The sequence below is a fragment of the Macrobrachium rosenbergii genome, chromosome 24 (assembly GCF_040412425.1).
Source record: "Macrobrachium rosenbergii isolate ZJJX-2024 chromosome 24, ASM4041242v1, whole genome shotgun sequence".
Taxonomy (NCBI): Eukaryota; Metazoa; Arthropoda; class Malacostraca; order Decapoda; family Palaemonidae; genus Macrobrachium; species Macrobrachium rosenbergii.
In genome coordinates this window covers 36,578,460-36,595,734 of record NC_089764.1, presented here as the reverse complement: position 1 = coordinate 36,595,734, position 17,275 = coordinate 36,578,460, and the positions used below count along the sequence as shown (strand labels likewise).

Genomic DNA, 17,275 nt, shown 5'->3' with positions numbered 1-17,275 from the left:
TGTTTTCTTCATATTCTGTTGTGAATTTTATGGATGGTACAAGATTATTAATTGTTTGCAAGAAATCAGAAATATTTACAGTTTCTTGTACGATACAAAAACAATCGTCTACATATCTAACCCAAAAACCTTAGAGAATAGATTTCTTGGAATAAGTCTGGACTCAAAGAATTCCATGTAAATATTAGACAAAAGTGGTGAAAGAGGGTTCCCCACAGCCATACCAAATATTTGTTCATAAAAATTACCATTGAAAGTGAATTTACAATTTTTTATACAAAGTTATATCAAATTAATGATAACACTGGTAGGTAATTCTAGATTATACAAGTCCAAATGTTGTGATAAATAATCAATGGGAACTTTAATGAATAAAGATTTCTCGTCAAGACTGAAATCAGCCAAGGTTTGTAAATGGGAATTTGAAATAGTACCCAGAATAGGTGATATTAATTTAACTAAATATTTAGAAGGTTTATAACTAATAGAACCGGTTGAACTGATAATGGGCCGAATGGGAAAATCTCTTTTATGGGTTTTGATTAATCCGTACATGTACGGTAAGGATGGGCCAATCATTGACACTATCTCTTTTATTGAACCGAATTCCTTTAGTATAGTTTTTATTTTAGAACTGAAACATTTTATAACATCAGCTAATGGGTCTTTCCGTAGTGTTTTGTAAGTACTAGAATCAGATAATAAGTTTTCCATTTTTTCAACATAGCTAATTGGATTTGTCGGCTTTAGTAATGTGCAAACCTGTATCTTTCTTCGTTTCGTGAATTGCATCTATAAACCTTTTTGGGAAATTCGCTATTTTATCTGGTGTTTGAAGTAAGCCGAAGAAAAGACCTTTAACTAAGTTAATTGAAGGTAATACAACTGTGTTTTTCTTTCTAGCTTGGATATCTCTTGAGATGACGTTTGTGCACGAAATATCATCACTGATAGAATATGAAGCCATGGCCTAAAGCACATTTAAAATTCTGGTCCAGTTCTTTGTTCGAAAGGTTTATTACACAGTTGTCATTATGTTTGTTATTCCAATCACTTAACTCAATGAGACTTGAATTTATGATCCAGTTGGTGAACTAGTTTGTTTAGCTTGAATCTAAGTCTTATAAATTCTGTTCAGTAGCAATGTTATCCAATCCGGGGGAATCCTATTCGTGAAGTGAAATCTGTCCCTTCTCAATTTCTTGAAAGTATTGAATTCGAACCTTCTGACGGGTCGGTATAGTTCTCAGCTAGCACTCTGCCGGGCCCGCGTTCGAGTCTCCAGCCGGCCAGTGAAGAATTAAAGGAAAATACTTCCGGTTATAGAAATTCATTTCTCGGCATAATGTGGTTCGGATTCCACAATAAGCTGTAGGTCCCGTTGCTAGGTAACCAGTTGGTTCTTAGCCACGTAAAGTAAGTCTAATCCTTCGGGCCAGCCCTAGGAGAGCTGTTAATCAGCTCAGTGGTCTGGTTGAACTAAAGTATACTTAACTTTTCTTTTCTATATGTTTCTTGAGGGAGATTACACACAGTTCATTGAAAGGAGATTCGCTGTCCACCCGTAATCGTCTAGGTAGTCACGACTTTGGGATCACTTGTTCCTGTGAACATTTTTGAAGGAATTTCAGGAAAGGGAACAGGAGTAGAAAGTTTCTCGCGGCATCCACGTCCAACGCAGCACGAAGGGACGCGTGCTCGAGAATATTATCAAAAATCCGCGTCAGAAGGCGAGTGAAAATCGGGACTTTGAACAAGTTCTTCCGTAGTTTATTCTACATTTTCAAGTTCACACTGAATACAAAAGACATTGGCAGGGCCTTATATACAAAAACAGAAGGGGGAGGCCCTGGTTTATAGTTTATTAGTCTTTTGTATTTAGTGTGAACTTGAAAATGTAGATTAAACCTCGAGAGTACATGTTCAAAGCCCCAGTTTTCACTCACCTTCTGACGTGGATTTTATAAAACACACACACACACACACACACACACACACACACACACACACACACACACACACATATATATATATATATATATATATATATATATATATATATATATATATATATATATATATATATATATATATATATATATATATATATATATATATATATATATATATATATATATATATATATATATAAACACACACATTCGAGTAATCTAAAAAGAAGCGGACTAATTATGTGAAGATTCCCACTCCTACGTACTTTTAGCATACGTTATGAGCAACATTCCCCAAAATCATTATATTATACGGTAGGTTTTTAAATGAGTAACCTTGAAAGTACCCCAAAAAAAGATGCCTCAAATTTATCGAAATAAACAAAAAGGTTGTACAATGAAGAATAGCCAGAAATAATTGAACATTTTCTCTCTCTCTCTCTCTCTCTCTCTCTCTCTCTCTCTCTCTCTCTCTCTCTCTCTCTCTCTAAGCACATATTCCCAAAATCATTATATTATACGGTAGGTTTTTTAAATGAGCAACCTTGAAAGCAACCCCCCCCAAAAAAAGATGCCTCAAATTTATCGAAATAAACAAAAAGGTTGTACAATGAAGAATAGCCAGAAATAATTGAACTCTCTCTCTCTCTCTCTCTCTCTCTCTCTCTCTCTCTCTCTCTCTCTCTCTCTCTCTCTCTCTCTCCTTGTCAACTAGCTACGAATATGGCTTGTCAGTGGAATGCGCTCAAAGCCACCTCCTTCATTCCTCGGGCACTCCGCAGCCAGTCGAGAGTGATGACGATGGTGTTAGTTCCTTTTTGTTTGTTTGGCCAATTCTGTTGTCGTCCAAGATGGCAGTTTATTATTACTATTATTATTAGTAGTAGTAGTAGTAGTTTTTGTCGATGTTGCTGTTGCTGTTATTGTTGGTAACCGTGTAGTTTTTTGCATAAATGTTGGTAACGATGAATAACGATAATAGTATACGGATGGCATTGTGAAGTATTCCATTTTGATGAGCTATCGAAGTTGTTTTTATTACTGCTGTTGGTTCTGTTATCAAAGTGGATTGAAAGGTGTTCGCTTACGTAGGATTATCTCTTAAGTTGGAAGATCAAAAGTTCTCCCGTGTACAGGTTTGTTTACTCCTCCCAAGGAGATTAGCTCAATCTAACCTCCTTGGCTCTTCCACAGCTTTGGCAAATGAAAGTGTCCATTATGCTTCAGGGATCATTCTGTTGCGAGTTTAATATAACTGGAAAGTGGTACTTCTGTCAGGGTTCACTTTTGCATAATTTCTTGTTATTGGTTGCTTTATATATATATATATATATATATATATATATATATATATATATATATATATATATATATATATATATATATATATATATATATATATATATATATATATATATATATATATATATATATATATATATGTGTGTGTGTGTGTGTGTGTGCGTGTGTTTGTGTGTTAGAAATAACCAACACACAATCACGTGTGGAACAGAAATAAATTTCTGACTTGCATCAGGATCGAACCCAGGTCTTTCAATTGAAAGGCAAGGGTGCTGCCCACTAGGCCATATAAGTCATAAAAAAGAAGTTGGAACCTGAGCGCCACTGCACACAAGGAATTACCTGGCAAACCAACTGCTTGCATGCCAGCGTGTTTTCTGCTGAGTCGGGAAGTTGGGGAAAACACGCTGGCCTACAAGCAGTTGGCTTGCCAAGTAATTCCTTGTGTGCAGTGGCGCTCAGGTTCCAACTTCTTTTATGACTTATATGGCCTAGTGGGCAGTGCCCTTGCCTTTTAGTTGAAAGACCTGGATTCGATCCTGATGTGATATATATTGATATGGTTTTGATCTGGACCAGAGGTCAACCTGGCTGCTTTGAGATCCACGGAACTTACCATGGAAAATGGGGGTGGGGGCAGTAGTAGTCACATCTAACTTCTAGCTCTGGGCTCAGACAAAAGCAGATAAGGTAGAATGTCGGCATCAAAAACACAATCAGAAGAATGGGGAATAATGATGGACAGGGGAACCCAGAGTCCTGTCGTACAGACATCTAAACAACAGGTGAATGATTGACGAAGGTTAGTGGGCACTTGCTGAGTTTGGAAACAACTAGAGTGGCCTATGGAAAAATGTCCCATGTCTGCCATGCTGTTTTCTTTCCTTTATTTCTAAAGGCTGAGACCACATCACAACCTGTAAATGCGTAGAAGAACGGCATGCCTTTGGCCATCTCTTGACCAACATTGTTGTACAGGTTGTGAATGCCAGTCCATCGAAGGCACTGTCCGTGGCCAAATGCGAGCCACAGCTGCTGTAGACCCATGCTTTAGGCCATAACAAGGACATCTGTCTCATTGGCTTTGACCATGATAGACTTGCTCTCCTGTCCTGCAGCATATCTGGCTTAGACAAAGATGCAGCTGTCTGTCTCCTCATGAAAACATTTGTCCAGTTCAAGTAGACTCACCTTGTGAGTGCTAAGTGCTTGGGTTCCCTTGGCACAATAACCAGGTTTGGTGCAGACATCTGAGCGGTCTTGTCTGCCAGGAAGTGAAACAGCTCTGACTTGTTGTCATTGTGCCTCAAGAAGTTTTGCCAGTTTGAACGAATGGTGTTCTTTTCTGTCACCTGGACTGGTGATCCGGAGTATGCTTCCTCAGTATCTTTGCTGCTTTAACAATCACAAGTGTATCTGAGTAGTCAGATGCCTGAGATAGGGCTAAAGCTACATCGCTCTGCAAGGCACGTAACACACTTCTTTCTTTCTTGTGTGCTTGTAAATCAGGGATTTCTGCTAACAATTTATCCTTTAGTCTTGTTGTAATTACAGTGGGTGAGGCAATGCCCAGATGTTTCAGGTGCTGCTGTTATAATTGGGATATGTCTGCAAGAGGAAATATGGCAGGACCATCTGAACTGAAGCTGGTTTCAGTGATATAATTAAACAGCTCTGATAGAACCAGTGGATATATACATCTGGTTCTTCAGTGTGACATTGTTCTTTCTCAAGATTTCTAAGATGGGACCTCCCTATCGTGAAGGCCAGGATATACAAGATGGTATTTCAGCTCTTGTGCAATTGCATCACCTGCACCTAGTTTTGCCAATGATTTACCATCATTAAGTGTGTGAGCATACCCATCTAGTCTCCTGTTGAGATTCATGATCAATACTCATCGAAGATCTGATACAGGTGCCACATTTTCACAAAAAATGCATGCTTCATTGTCTTGACTCATTAAATGCTGTTTAGCATGCTTTTCCTGTGGTTCACTACCTTCAACTGTAGATATTTGCTTTCTTGCACAATCAAGTTTTGCATTATTAACAGCTCTTGTGGTATTTTGCCATGTTTTGTCTCAGTGTTGCCTCTATGCCACGGCCTTCATCCAGCCTTGCTGGGTCAAAATTAAGTGGCATTTCACCAATCTCCTGGAACAATGGCACATTGGTGGAAATCATCACATACCCGTCATGTTCAGGATTATGGTGTACAGAGGCCAAGGGTGAAGTTAGACCTTCATTTTTCTTGTCTTCCTGGCAAAGACAATATTTGCTCCAGTTGGTCTTCCTTTTGCCTGTGACTGAATTTACACTTGCCATTGTGAGCTCTTGACTAAGACCTGAGTGGGTATCCTTTTACTACCTTAATCTGATATGCACATTAATGTATGGGATACAACTAGGTTCGGTCACCCTCCACCTAGCGCGATCATTCATCCTGTGCCATTTAAGTCCCGTGTGATCTGTACACCATCCAGGTAAGTACATGAACAATCCATGTAGAGCCCCACTTACCCTTGGCTCGGCTCTCCTGCGCTGGCATCTCCTGTCAATTCAGGCGTGGCCGTCTAACTAGATCTACCAACTATGTATATACTGTACTTTCTACCAGCTAATTGATATGGGGCTATTAGACAGCATTTGGGACTCTTAAACTACTGAACTACACTAAAGCAAAGCTAGATATAGCATAAGTCAAGCAAGATTAGCTGACACTGAACCCCATGCTGAGTTACACAGCGGTGAAGTCACCAGTGCGCCCTGTTATTGCACTGACATTCTCTCTTTTAAACTAAAACTAAAGATAAAACCACCACCTAAATTATATATAGACTTGCAAACTATTATATTGAACAAGAAGACATTTTTCCATGCCCACTGAATCCTGAGAGACAGTTATTTAAGGTTTTTGGCTGCCATATTGGATGCCATCTTTCTTCATATATGCTATAGGAAATCTTTACCAGAAATACATTGTACTTTTGCTTGGTGGCTCTGCCTAAAATGTGTATAACTAAAACAAAGGCATAAAAACGTGACCAGAGGCACATGAGTTTGGACAGCCAGTAATTTCCAAAAAGTGGCCTATGGAGAATATATGTACCAAATTTCATGCTTGGATCATTAACTGAAATATTTTAGTGAAAAAATGATGTATCTGCTGCACTATGACTGTTCATTTCAGCATCCTCGAAAGCTGTGGATTAGACACTAAAACTGTCATTTTTAGGTTTTTGTACATGTCACCCTCCCCCTTCCCATTCCACCCCCATTGGTGCCAGTGATGTCTTACTCTCCCCACCCCGGTATTCTTTTCCAGGTAGTAAGTCATATGTAAACCGAAATGAGGTATGATAAATTCGTAGAGTGTATTTAGTTACTAAATCTATGGGCAGAACCAGCCCCGTTTGAGGGAAGCCCTCCCCACCACCACCCCCTATGGTGCCCTTAGGTGCTAGTGATGTCTTACCCCCACCATATTCTTTTCGAGATACTAAGTTTGTTTGAAATTGCTCAATGCATTTCAGAGTTATGCTGGAACTTACACACACATGCACACACATACATACATCCATTTTTATGTATAAATAATTCTTTAAGTATTAGAACGTACATTTGTATTGTTTATTAATGTATTGAAATTTATCGTGATTGTGTTGCTTGATATGTTGCATCATAAACATCGATTCCCCGCCATTACGCGGGATTGAAAAATAATCGACGTGTTGACGTGGTGGACGGCTCTCCCGTCGTCTTTTGATCACATGCAGAACACTTTCTTATTGTACATGTGGGCTTTAAATCTTTATTTGACGGCTAAAACGTTACGTTTATTTGTTTATTAATCTAATATTAAAAGCATATTTTTGTTGTGTGTCATTGTAATGTGCAAGTGGTTAAATTAATTTTAATTACTGTTGTTGTTTGAAATCATTTTTAATGTGTTTCCTTTTTGGGCGAGATTTGGGATGAGGTCGCATGCGTTTCACTATGAAGTGATCAGTTTTTAAACGATTTTGCAAATGACATGGAACTTGCAGAGACGGATATAGAGTTTAGTAGGAACTGCTTTGCAGACAGCTGTGGCTCTAAATAAAAAAAGTTAAGTATACCTTAGTTTTACCAGACCACTGAGCTGATTAACAGCTATCCTAGAGAGGCTGGCCCGAAGGATTAGACTTACTTTACGTGGCTAAGAACCAATTGGTTACTTAGCAACGGGACCTACAGCTTATTGTGGAATCCGAACCACATTATAGCGAGAAATGAATTTCTATCACCAGAAATAAATTCCTCTAACTCTTCATCAGCCGGCCGGGGGAAATGAACTCCGGCCCATCGAGTGACAGTCCGAAGCTCTACCGATACCCCATTTTTAGGCCTTCATTCAGTAGTCTCCCTTAAATTTTTTCCAACCAGTAACCTCTTAACTTTTCGTTATTCTCCTTAGCCTATGCCTATCTTTTTCATTTTTTAATAATACGCATCTAACTCCCAATGTAATCATTGGCTTGAACTTCTTCTTTCTCCGTCTTTTTGCTTCTTTTTCCTGTGTGTAGCCCACAGTACAGTACAGGAGCCAAAATGGACCGTGGCGGTGTTGAACTGCTAATTATTGTGGCGCTCTTGCCTGCCAAAAGATACATCGGGCTTGGAGCAACGTTCGTTCCTAGAGTTGATTATTCCCTCTCGCTTGTTGCTCGCTCTTTGCATTCGGTCATTCGCTGCATTACTACTTCGGCACAGCCTCGTCTGGCTAGCCTTCTCAGCCAGCATTTCAAGTCTTCGTTTTCTGTCGTCTCGCCTTCTTCCAGTTTTTGTCTTTCTTTTTGTGTTCTTTCGGCTGCTGTTCAGTTCTCATTTTTATATTTTCTCAGTGCTAGACCCTGCAGTGAGTCTGGAAGAACTGCGCGCTTTTATTTATTTACTTATTTATTTTTTACTATTTTAAGTACGTTGCGCACGCGGGCTGGGATAGATATTCAGCGTAATTGGAGAAATTTTTCCATAAATCAGCCCCTTGAAAGCTGTCGAGAGATATGCCAACAAACTACAACAAACCATTTGTCCCAAAAAAGTAGGATGGAATAAATAATACAATTACCAAATATTTCATACCTAAATGCCTGACTCGTCTGACCTGCCACAATTACCAAATATTTCATACCTAAATGCCTGACTCGTCTGACCTGCCACAGTGTTGCAATCACTAAGTAAGTTGCCTGTGTTCAACCACACACACACAGACTTGCAGCAGGTGTCCCCAGGAAAGAAAGAAAACGAGACCTGTTGAATGTAGGTATTATCCTGCAGTTTTATGTAGGTGGAAGGAAGGTCCTTAACTAGTTATCCATCAATTGCTTGTACCAGCTACAACCCCAAATTGGCTGTTGTCAGCGGTGGAACGGTCATCCTGATGGGATGATTGATATGCACCGATACCTGTAAGCCTTAGGTGAGCTGTAACACTGCTAGAAAGCGTCGTTGGACCATTGACCAATTGCCTTACGTTTTACTTGCTGATAATGTTAGGAAATATTTGCTCATTCTGTCTTCAGTCGTTCTCTATGAGAGAGAGTCGCTGCATTTGTTTTTTTTTTCTGTCCTCCCGGTCACCCCTCCCACCTTCCCCCGGGGTTTCTTAAGGGTCCAGCGATAATTGAGATAAATGGACGGCCAAAGTACTTTCACGCGACGCTCGACATCGTTGCATAATGACAGTGGTAGGAGGGATTGGACAGTCTAGTCGGTACACGCCTCATCACGATGTTAGTTCTCTCTCTCTCTCTCTCTCTCTCTCTCTCTCTCTCTCTCTCTCTCTCTCTCTCTCTCTCTCTCTCTCTCTCTCTCTCATTGTTGGTAATGATGTGACGTGAAGTACATTAGAAAAGTCACTGCGTTTTATTTGTAGACGATTTGAAATTTCATTTATAACCCAATTAATTTCACTCCTGTCATCAGACTTGATCAGTTTCTGATGACGATTGGTGAAATGGTGCCTTCGTGAAAGAGTCACGACAAAGGTGCTTGAAGGAGAGTCGTGGCCGAAATACTTTGAAACTCACCGTCACCTCAGCTTTTGATTCTTCTCGAAGCAAAGCGTTCTAGGAAAGGATCTCAGTTGACTGCTAATGACAGTTCACTTTCAGTGGAGTGGAATTGTGTCGTATCGTTCGTAACAATAACAAAGGTTACGATAAATTCCAGTATATTTTTAGATGCTAAAAATATGGTGTTCTCTTTCCATTTGCTTGTGTCTGTGTAGAACGCTTTTATCAATGTCGAATGTGATTAGAGAATGCGTATATATAGTAGATTTTAAAAATAATTTCACGTTAAGGGTCTCTCTCTCTCTCTCTCTCTCTCTCTCTCTCTCTCTCTCTCTCTCTCTCTCTCTCTCTCTCTCTTTTTTCAAGGGCTTTTTTTGGGGGAAAATACCTGTACCACTTCTGCTACCATCAGCGAACCTCTTCTTATAAAGATTCCTACGTTGACATTTGATTAAAAACAAATTCAAAGATCAGTATATATCCAAATTTTCAATCTTGAATTTTCATTGCTTAAAAATAAGTTTTGTCGAAGCCACGTGTCTGACCTATTTACCGGTGACACGAAGGAGCTTCCTCGTGATCTCTCTTTATTCAGTCCTTTGAATCTCGGGCCTTGTTACCCGACTGGTTTTGGCTGGTGCTTGGATATTTTTAAATAGTCTTTTTGTTTCATTCATTTCCACTGTCTTTTTTTAAATCCATTCCGATTTTTATGCGTGTTTTTTCGTTAGTACAAAGCTTTCATTCGTGTTATTTTGTTTTCCCACCTAAAAGCCGTTTCTTCCAGTTGGAGGTGGCCTCAGAATACCAGAAATCATTCCCCATGTTCTTTGAACCACGTGACCCAAGTGGTACAGGAACTAGTTCTTCCTGCATCATACGGACAAGTGTATATATATATATATATATATATATATATATATATATATATATATATATATATATATATATATATATATATATATATATATATATATATATTAAAGATAAGAGTGGGTACAGTCGACGTTTACCAGTGTGTGCAAACCAGGTTCTATTCCTCGACGGGGCAGATGCAATTATTAGCTATAATTTCCTCTCTATGTAAGTTATTGCTAAGGTATAATGAATTTGGTATTAATGTTTGAAGTATGTGACAAATTCATATGTGTAGACCTATATACATTTATATATACACGTATATTTGCAGTGTGTGTATTTCTGCGTCCATTCTAGACACAGAACACTTGTCTTTTAGTTTACTTTTATCTTGAATAGAGCTTTTAATTACAGCTTTTATTTAGATGTAATTTTGTGAATTCTGAAATGTTCTTGAATCAGGCTTTATTTAGCATTGGCAGTTTATTTGCTTATCCTAACGTTCCGCAAACTCGTCCCTACGGCCAAGTCAGATAAGAACGAGCGTTGGAGGAGAAACCCTTCCGTACGCGGACCAAATATAAATAGAAATTATGGACGCTCATTGCATGTATTTATAAGATGATAGCCACCCACGCGTATCGTGTAGCATGCTGATGGCCGACAGAACCTGATTTTTGGCAGCGGATAATTGGAACGATTAATGAGGGAAGTATCCCATGTCTAAAACAATGATGCGGCACCGAGTCTGCATAAATTCTTGTCATTGTCCTTGGTCGTTCAGGAGCGTGGAGTTGAAAGGAGACGAATGTACCGGGGAAAGTTAAATGTTGAAGCGAGCTGACAATTAGAAGGAAAATGTGAGTTTGTGTCCTAATTGCGGTCCTGTTTGCTTGCACAGTGGAGCGAGGCGGTCGGAGGCTTATCGTTTCTTCGTTGACAAGGTCGGATGAATCATAATGCGTCGAGAAATGGCGAATCATGGTCTGTAGGTTGTGTGCGCGTTGTGTTAACTGGTTAAGGGCGTCGATGTTGATTATATTGAATTTATTAGATGATAGTTCTACTGTATATCTTATTTTGTAGCTTATTTCTCGATTTATCCGTTTCCCATGTTTTTTTTTTCGCTTTGCCATGCGTGCGTTGGAGCCATTAGTTTTGAAGTGGCAGTGAAGAAGAGGAGTTTTTCAATAAAAGTTATCATTAACGTGGAACTGTGCATTAGTTCTTAAATTCCCAATTTCCGCCCCTTCATAATAATTGATCATGGACCTGATTGGTGTCTTGTGTTTTGGCACTGAAAGGTGTAACTTTTATTTCGATATCCCTTTGGTCGTCAAGTGACCTTATATGATGAAGTGAATACGCACGATGTTCTTAGGTTCGAATGTGCGTAAGAAATAAAAATACATGGATGTGGTGATGATTATGAATGCTTATCCCATCACTTGGGAGCCAATGAGGCGGGAATACACGAAGAGGTATCGTAGGGGGAGCCACTATTTATTTGTGCTCCTCCCCGCGGCAGGTGTCTTGTAGGTATAGGCGCTTTCGGAGGTCCTTAGAAGGAAAAACTGCCGCTTCATTCTCTACTGCCGTCTTTAATAGGCACTCTCGCACCTACGCCTCGTCGCTACATTCTTCTCGTACCTAGCCATCAGGACTGACTTTTTATTTTCTTTTTTTTTTTTGTGGGGTTATGGGAGGGTTATACACCAAATCTTTGTAATAGGTTTGGTGACACCGCTTTGATTCGTGGTTAGGAACTTGGGCTCTCGAGATTTTGGCTTGTTTTGGTGTTATTTCTACTTTCTGACTAGTATCCTTCGGTGTTGAGAGTGACTGTAACCACACTTGAAAAACATGTGATTGCGACAGACATTTTTTGTCGTTACCTCTCATTCCTCCATGGCTTGGAGTTGGAAACTGTTCGAGCTGGAGTAAATGAACATAACTGACAGAAACGTCAGACACGTGGTGATTTGTGTATTTAAACATTAGGATAACAATCTTCTATTTACTGTAGTAAGTAAAAGAAATGAAATTGATTCACCTGTTGTTTTCAGTATCATATTTCATCTTCGATTCGTATTTTGTTGGAAGAAAAATAGCTCAAAGCATCCTTGTCCAAGATCACACGTAGCTAAGTGAACATCCTAAGTTGTGAAGACGCATTCAGTATATTTCCTGGAACTTTCCTTAAAATACTCGTCAGTGACACGTGCACACTATATCCCAACTGTATTCCTAGTGTCAACGGAGTTTTAGAATAAGTTTAACCACTGTGAAGTTTTTTTCGCAGAATGTAGAATTTCCTTACAAATTGAAACTTATGCAGTTTTTTTTTTTTTTTTTTTTTTGCCATAGAACAGGAATTTCAGATGACTAAGAAAACTGGTACATGGAGGAGAAGAGCAAGATTGGGGGATTGTAGATTCACACAATGCCCAAAGCCACTCAGCTGACAGAAACGTCCGTCAGTAGCAGCGTTCACAGTTGATCGATCACACATCTTATTGATTTGGGAGTTGCCATTGTAGATGTTTTCTTGGCAAAATTGCGCGCTCGGGCCGAGGCTTGCTATAGCGGATGTATAAACATTTTTGTTACCAAGTGTTAACTCGATATTTTTTACTGCGACCATTCATGATTTGAGGATCTGTTATTCATTGTGTCTCTTTCCTGTCGTCGTAATATTTTGTCGTCTTTGCATTCCGTTGCGTTGTTCGATCAGTTAAGGGTTATAATTCTCCCACCCAGGTATCAGTTTGGCGTTGTGCAATTGAATCTTAACACGCAGAAATCAACTTAGCATCTCGTTTTATTGGACGAAACTGGAAATAAGAGTGTGCGTACTGTGGTCGCTGAAATTGATTTTATTTTCTACAACCATTTCTGTGACGGAACACTTTGAAAAGTAGTTTAGCTTTTTTATAATCATTTTTGTTAGATAGGAAAATGTTCAAGTATCACTAGGTATTGTTTATAAAGCATTATGTAGAAAGTATACATATTTTCTTTGTATCTCACTACCTTGCTAGTTGGTATCGCAATGTTTGCATCCTATTATTATTATTATTATTATTATTATTATTATTATTATTATTATTATTATTATTATTATTATTAACCAAACAAAAACTTCTTTCAGTTTTCTTCTGAAGATGGAAAGAGAAACCCACAAGATTCCTGCGTATAACTTGTTTACTTGTGAATATTTACATGTTACTTGAATCTCGAGTACTTTCAGGTCCTAACTGTGACCCTTTTTCACATCTCTTGAAAAAGGGTCACAGTTGGGACCTGAAAGTACTCTGAGATTCAAGTATTATTATTATTATTATTATTATTATTATTATTATTATTATTATTATTATTATTATTATTATTGCTGTTGTTGTTGTTGAACGGACATAAGTGTATTCCAACCGTAATGTCAGCGAATTATTCTGAAGAGTTCCATCACATTTTTCAGATTATTTTCCTCCTTCCCACAGGTTTGGCCAGATGTGGGAATGGCTGAACTTGGGTATGCGACCCTACCTCGTGGCATGCGTATCCCAACCCTCTCCTTTGGCCATTTCTCCAATGGCCACCTTCCGAATGGGCATGCTGGGGGCACAGCCTCTAACTCGCGTCCAACACCTCCACACGTACCCGTAGTTGGTATCAACAGCAACCTGTCTAACGGGTCCGTGACTGCCAATGGCTCTGCAGGTAACACGAGTAATATCTTAATAGCATGAGTTGTCGTAAGCTAAGAATACCGCCGTGAAATCAGTTCAACTGTAAAAATGTCTTTGTAACAAAAAATTGGCACATTTCACTTAATTGGTCACCTTCTGTTACTTTCATTTGAACGGGAATGTTCGTCGACTTTTATTATTATTATTATTATTATTATTATTATTATTATTATTATTATTATTATTATTATTATTCGAGAAACCAATCCATAGTTGGGTATTTGCAATGAATAAAAATTTTAGATTGAGACTACCAGTGAACAGATGTTCTGGTGTTTTGGAATTTACTTTTTGTAGAGTGACATAAACAGCCAACATTTATATCAAAAGTCTCACTTCCCTCAAACTCGAAGGGGGAAGGGCAGTTCACGATGGGTTCGCCACCATCCGATCGGGCGGGAGCAAGCGAGGGCGCGCCCGCAGTTCGCCTTCCGTGGTCGGGGAGACCCGCGGTCACCAGTGCCATCACGGATGCTGTCCGACTCTCGGGAGAACGTGGGCCATGGAACCGTTATGGGAGGAGAAGGGCTCCCTGGAACCGTCCGGAGCCCCCCAGGTGACTCGGAGAGAGCGACAACAGCTCCCCTGGTGGGAAATCGCGACCAGGCGATCCAGGTATCGCTCGTGTCCCGCCTTTTCCCAGGTGAGGCCTCAGTTTGTTTGGGAAGTTGCTATAGTAGGCGGCTGAAAGTTAGTCAAAATTAAAAGATGATGGCGAGATTGTTAGTGCGAGAGTACTACTCCAGGCCCGAAAGGTTGAGACTTGAATACAGTTAGTACTTCTGCAATATTTCGTTAATCCCATTCTGTTTTTCGGGGAATAGGATGATGTCTTCCTGAGCGGCGTGGCCATTTTTCCTCGTGTATGGGTGATTGAGTGAAGTGTCCACGGGCCACAATCAAACCGGGGGTTGTCTATCGCCTCTTTCCATTCACTAATGCTAAAGCAAAACACAAAGATCAAAACGTTATACTTGGTGTCCTGCTGTGCAATTTTTATTTTCATATGGCCCTATACAAAATATAAATTAAAGTTATATATATAAATATATAAATTTATATATACGAAATTTTTATCGTACCGTAATTTCTATACAATCATTAAGACACAAATGTCATTTAATACCCAATTCACATAATTTCTATATAATCATTAATATATAAATATATATATATATATATATATATATATATATATATATATATATATATATATATATATATATATATATATATATATATATATATATATATATATATATATATATATATATATATATATATATATATATATATATATATATATATATATATATATATATATATATATACACTGTATATATGTATAAAATGTATACATACATCTGCATGCATAGACATGCATACATTACTTCAAAACGAAGTCACTTTCCAGTAAAAACAAATAAGTGGACGGTAATCTCTGATTTGCCACCTTTTTGGATTATGATTAATTTAAGAACTTCGGCCGGATGAGATACGTGGCATCAAGATCTTTCAAATATATCCTGATTATATTTAAAGGACCGTGCTTTGCATCTATATTAATTATAGCAATGTCTCAACCTTTCGTAGCTAGAGTATAGTAATAGTCAGTAGTAATTTATAGTTATATAATCGCGGTTATAATTGTTATGTGTATCTAAATTTGTTCTTGTTAAATGAATTATGTCCCAGTATATTTTCTTGAGCCGAGAAAACTTATTCTCGAAAGGATTTGCAGGCGAGTGTTGTCAGTGCCTTGGAACAAACCATGAGTAACGTCACCAGCCGATTGGAACGACTTGCGTCCTCTCCTGATCTAAAGGTAAGAAACATCTTCAAAAGTTCTCAAGATGTACTGGTGTCTTCTAGACAACAGTTGCGTTTTGTGTCAGAAATACTTTATTCATCAAGTTTTATATATATATATATATATATATATATATATATATATATATATATATATATATATATATATATATATATATATATATATATATATTGCTAATGAATGTCCGGGATACTTACTTGATTCTGGCAGCAGCAGGGGAAAGCAGGGAGTTCCTTTTATTTATTACACATCTGACTCAATATTTGGACAGTTCGTAGCCAAAACAAGGGAAACGTATGGCTTAGAGCCTTCTTTATGTGAGGGAAATTACATAAACTCAAGGGTTCTCTTAACTAATTTTATTTACATAACAAACACAGATCAGAAGAATGACGAATTACTGGGCAGGTAATAACAAGGGCCTGCTAAAATAATGAATCCTACACAGAATAAATATTCTACACTGACGATGTCTTCATAACAGGGAACATCAGAGTGGGAAGGGGAACTGCATGTGGATCGGCAGAGAGATTCCACAGTCGAGGCCTATCTGCAAATATATGCAAGACAGTTACTTGCAATAATAATAAGATGCTCAAAGGGAAACTGAGGAATGCACAACTGGTGCCAAATAACTCAGTTCAACACTAATGCATTATTACTTAAACACTGAATGCTCCAACACAAATTACTGAAGGTGATCGCACCATAGAAGATAAAAGAAAAATCAGGCAGAGAAATAACAGGGATCGTGACTGACTAAAAGAACTTTATTCCGGCACATTACCTTCATCAAGATGATGGTGTCCTCGTCAGTACGGCGCTGGTGATGGAGGAGGGAATTATAATGCCACTACAAGGTATACTGGTTCGAGCCCCAGGGTCGAACACGTGGGAGGTTTAGAGGACAGGCAAGTTAAGGACATCTGTCCTCGGGTCATGTTCTGAGTGTTCTCTCTCTCGATTTCTGTTGCAGTGGCTATAAATAACCTTCGTGGATTATGCATCGCGTCTAACTAGGTGGCACAAAGGTCAATCTTCGTCACGTTTTCTATAATGATGACTGCATGGCGTCAGTTAACCCACATGAAGGGTTCAGAATGATGGGGGGCCAACTTTCTCTTTTTGGCTCCTCCCTTGCCTTGCTGGACGCAGAGAAGGTCCAACAGTCAGCTGGATTTATGCCTAAAAGCAGTCACTTTGAACAGAGAGAGAGAGAGAGAGAGAGAGAGGGGGTTAGGCTTAACTATGTTGGGGAATGAAAGAGAGAGTTTATGAAGGGACGAGTGGAAACCCACAGTTCTTGTAATTAAATAAATTGAAATTAATTTTTATTTCTTTCTCAATTATGTTGAAAATGTAAAAACGGGTGAGGTTGCAAGAAAAAGAGGTCCCATCTGTGGCACCTCCCCAACCAAGTTAGCATTCACACCCTTTGGTTCCTTATAATTTAACTTAACCTTCTGCGTAGCAGTTAATTTCAGGAGGCAAACAACATTGTGACACTTACGTTAACGCATAATAAATA

General features: G+C 38.7%; 1 protein-coding gene across 3 annotated transcripts in view; it reads left to right on the top strand.

Annotated features, from left to right (window-relative positions):
* Positions 1-17,275, top strand: part of LOC136852022 (neuron navigator 2-like) — an 89,941-nt gene that overhangs the window by 40,565 nt on the left and 32,101 nt on the right. For 2 of the 3 annotated variants that reach the window (XM_067126495.1, XM_067126493.1), the window contains exons 2-4: positions 13,668-13,887; positions 14,270-14,559; positions 15,658-15,741. In XM_067126495.1, coding sequence (XP_066982596.1) covers positions 13,686-13,887; positions 14,270-14,559; positions 15,658-15,741 — 576 coding nt within the window. In that variant the 5' untranslated portion in view covers positions 13,668-13,685. The remainder of the gene's footprint in view (positions 1-13,667; positions 13,888-14,269; positions 14,560-15,657; positions 15,742-17,275) is intronic. The other variant, XM_067126494.1, reaches the window with a different exon arrangement.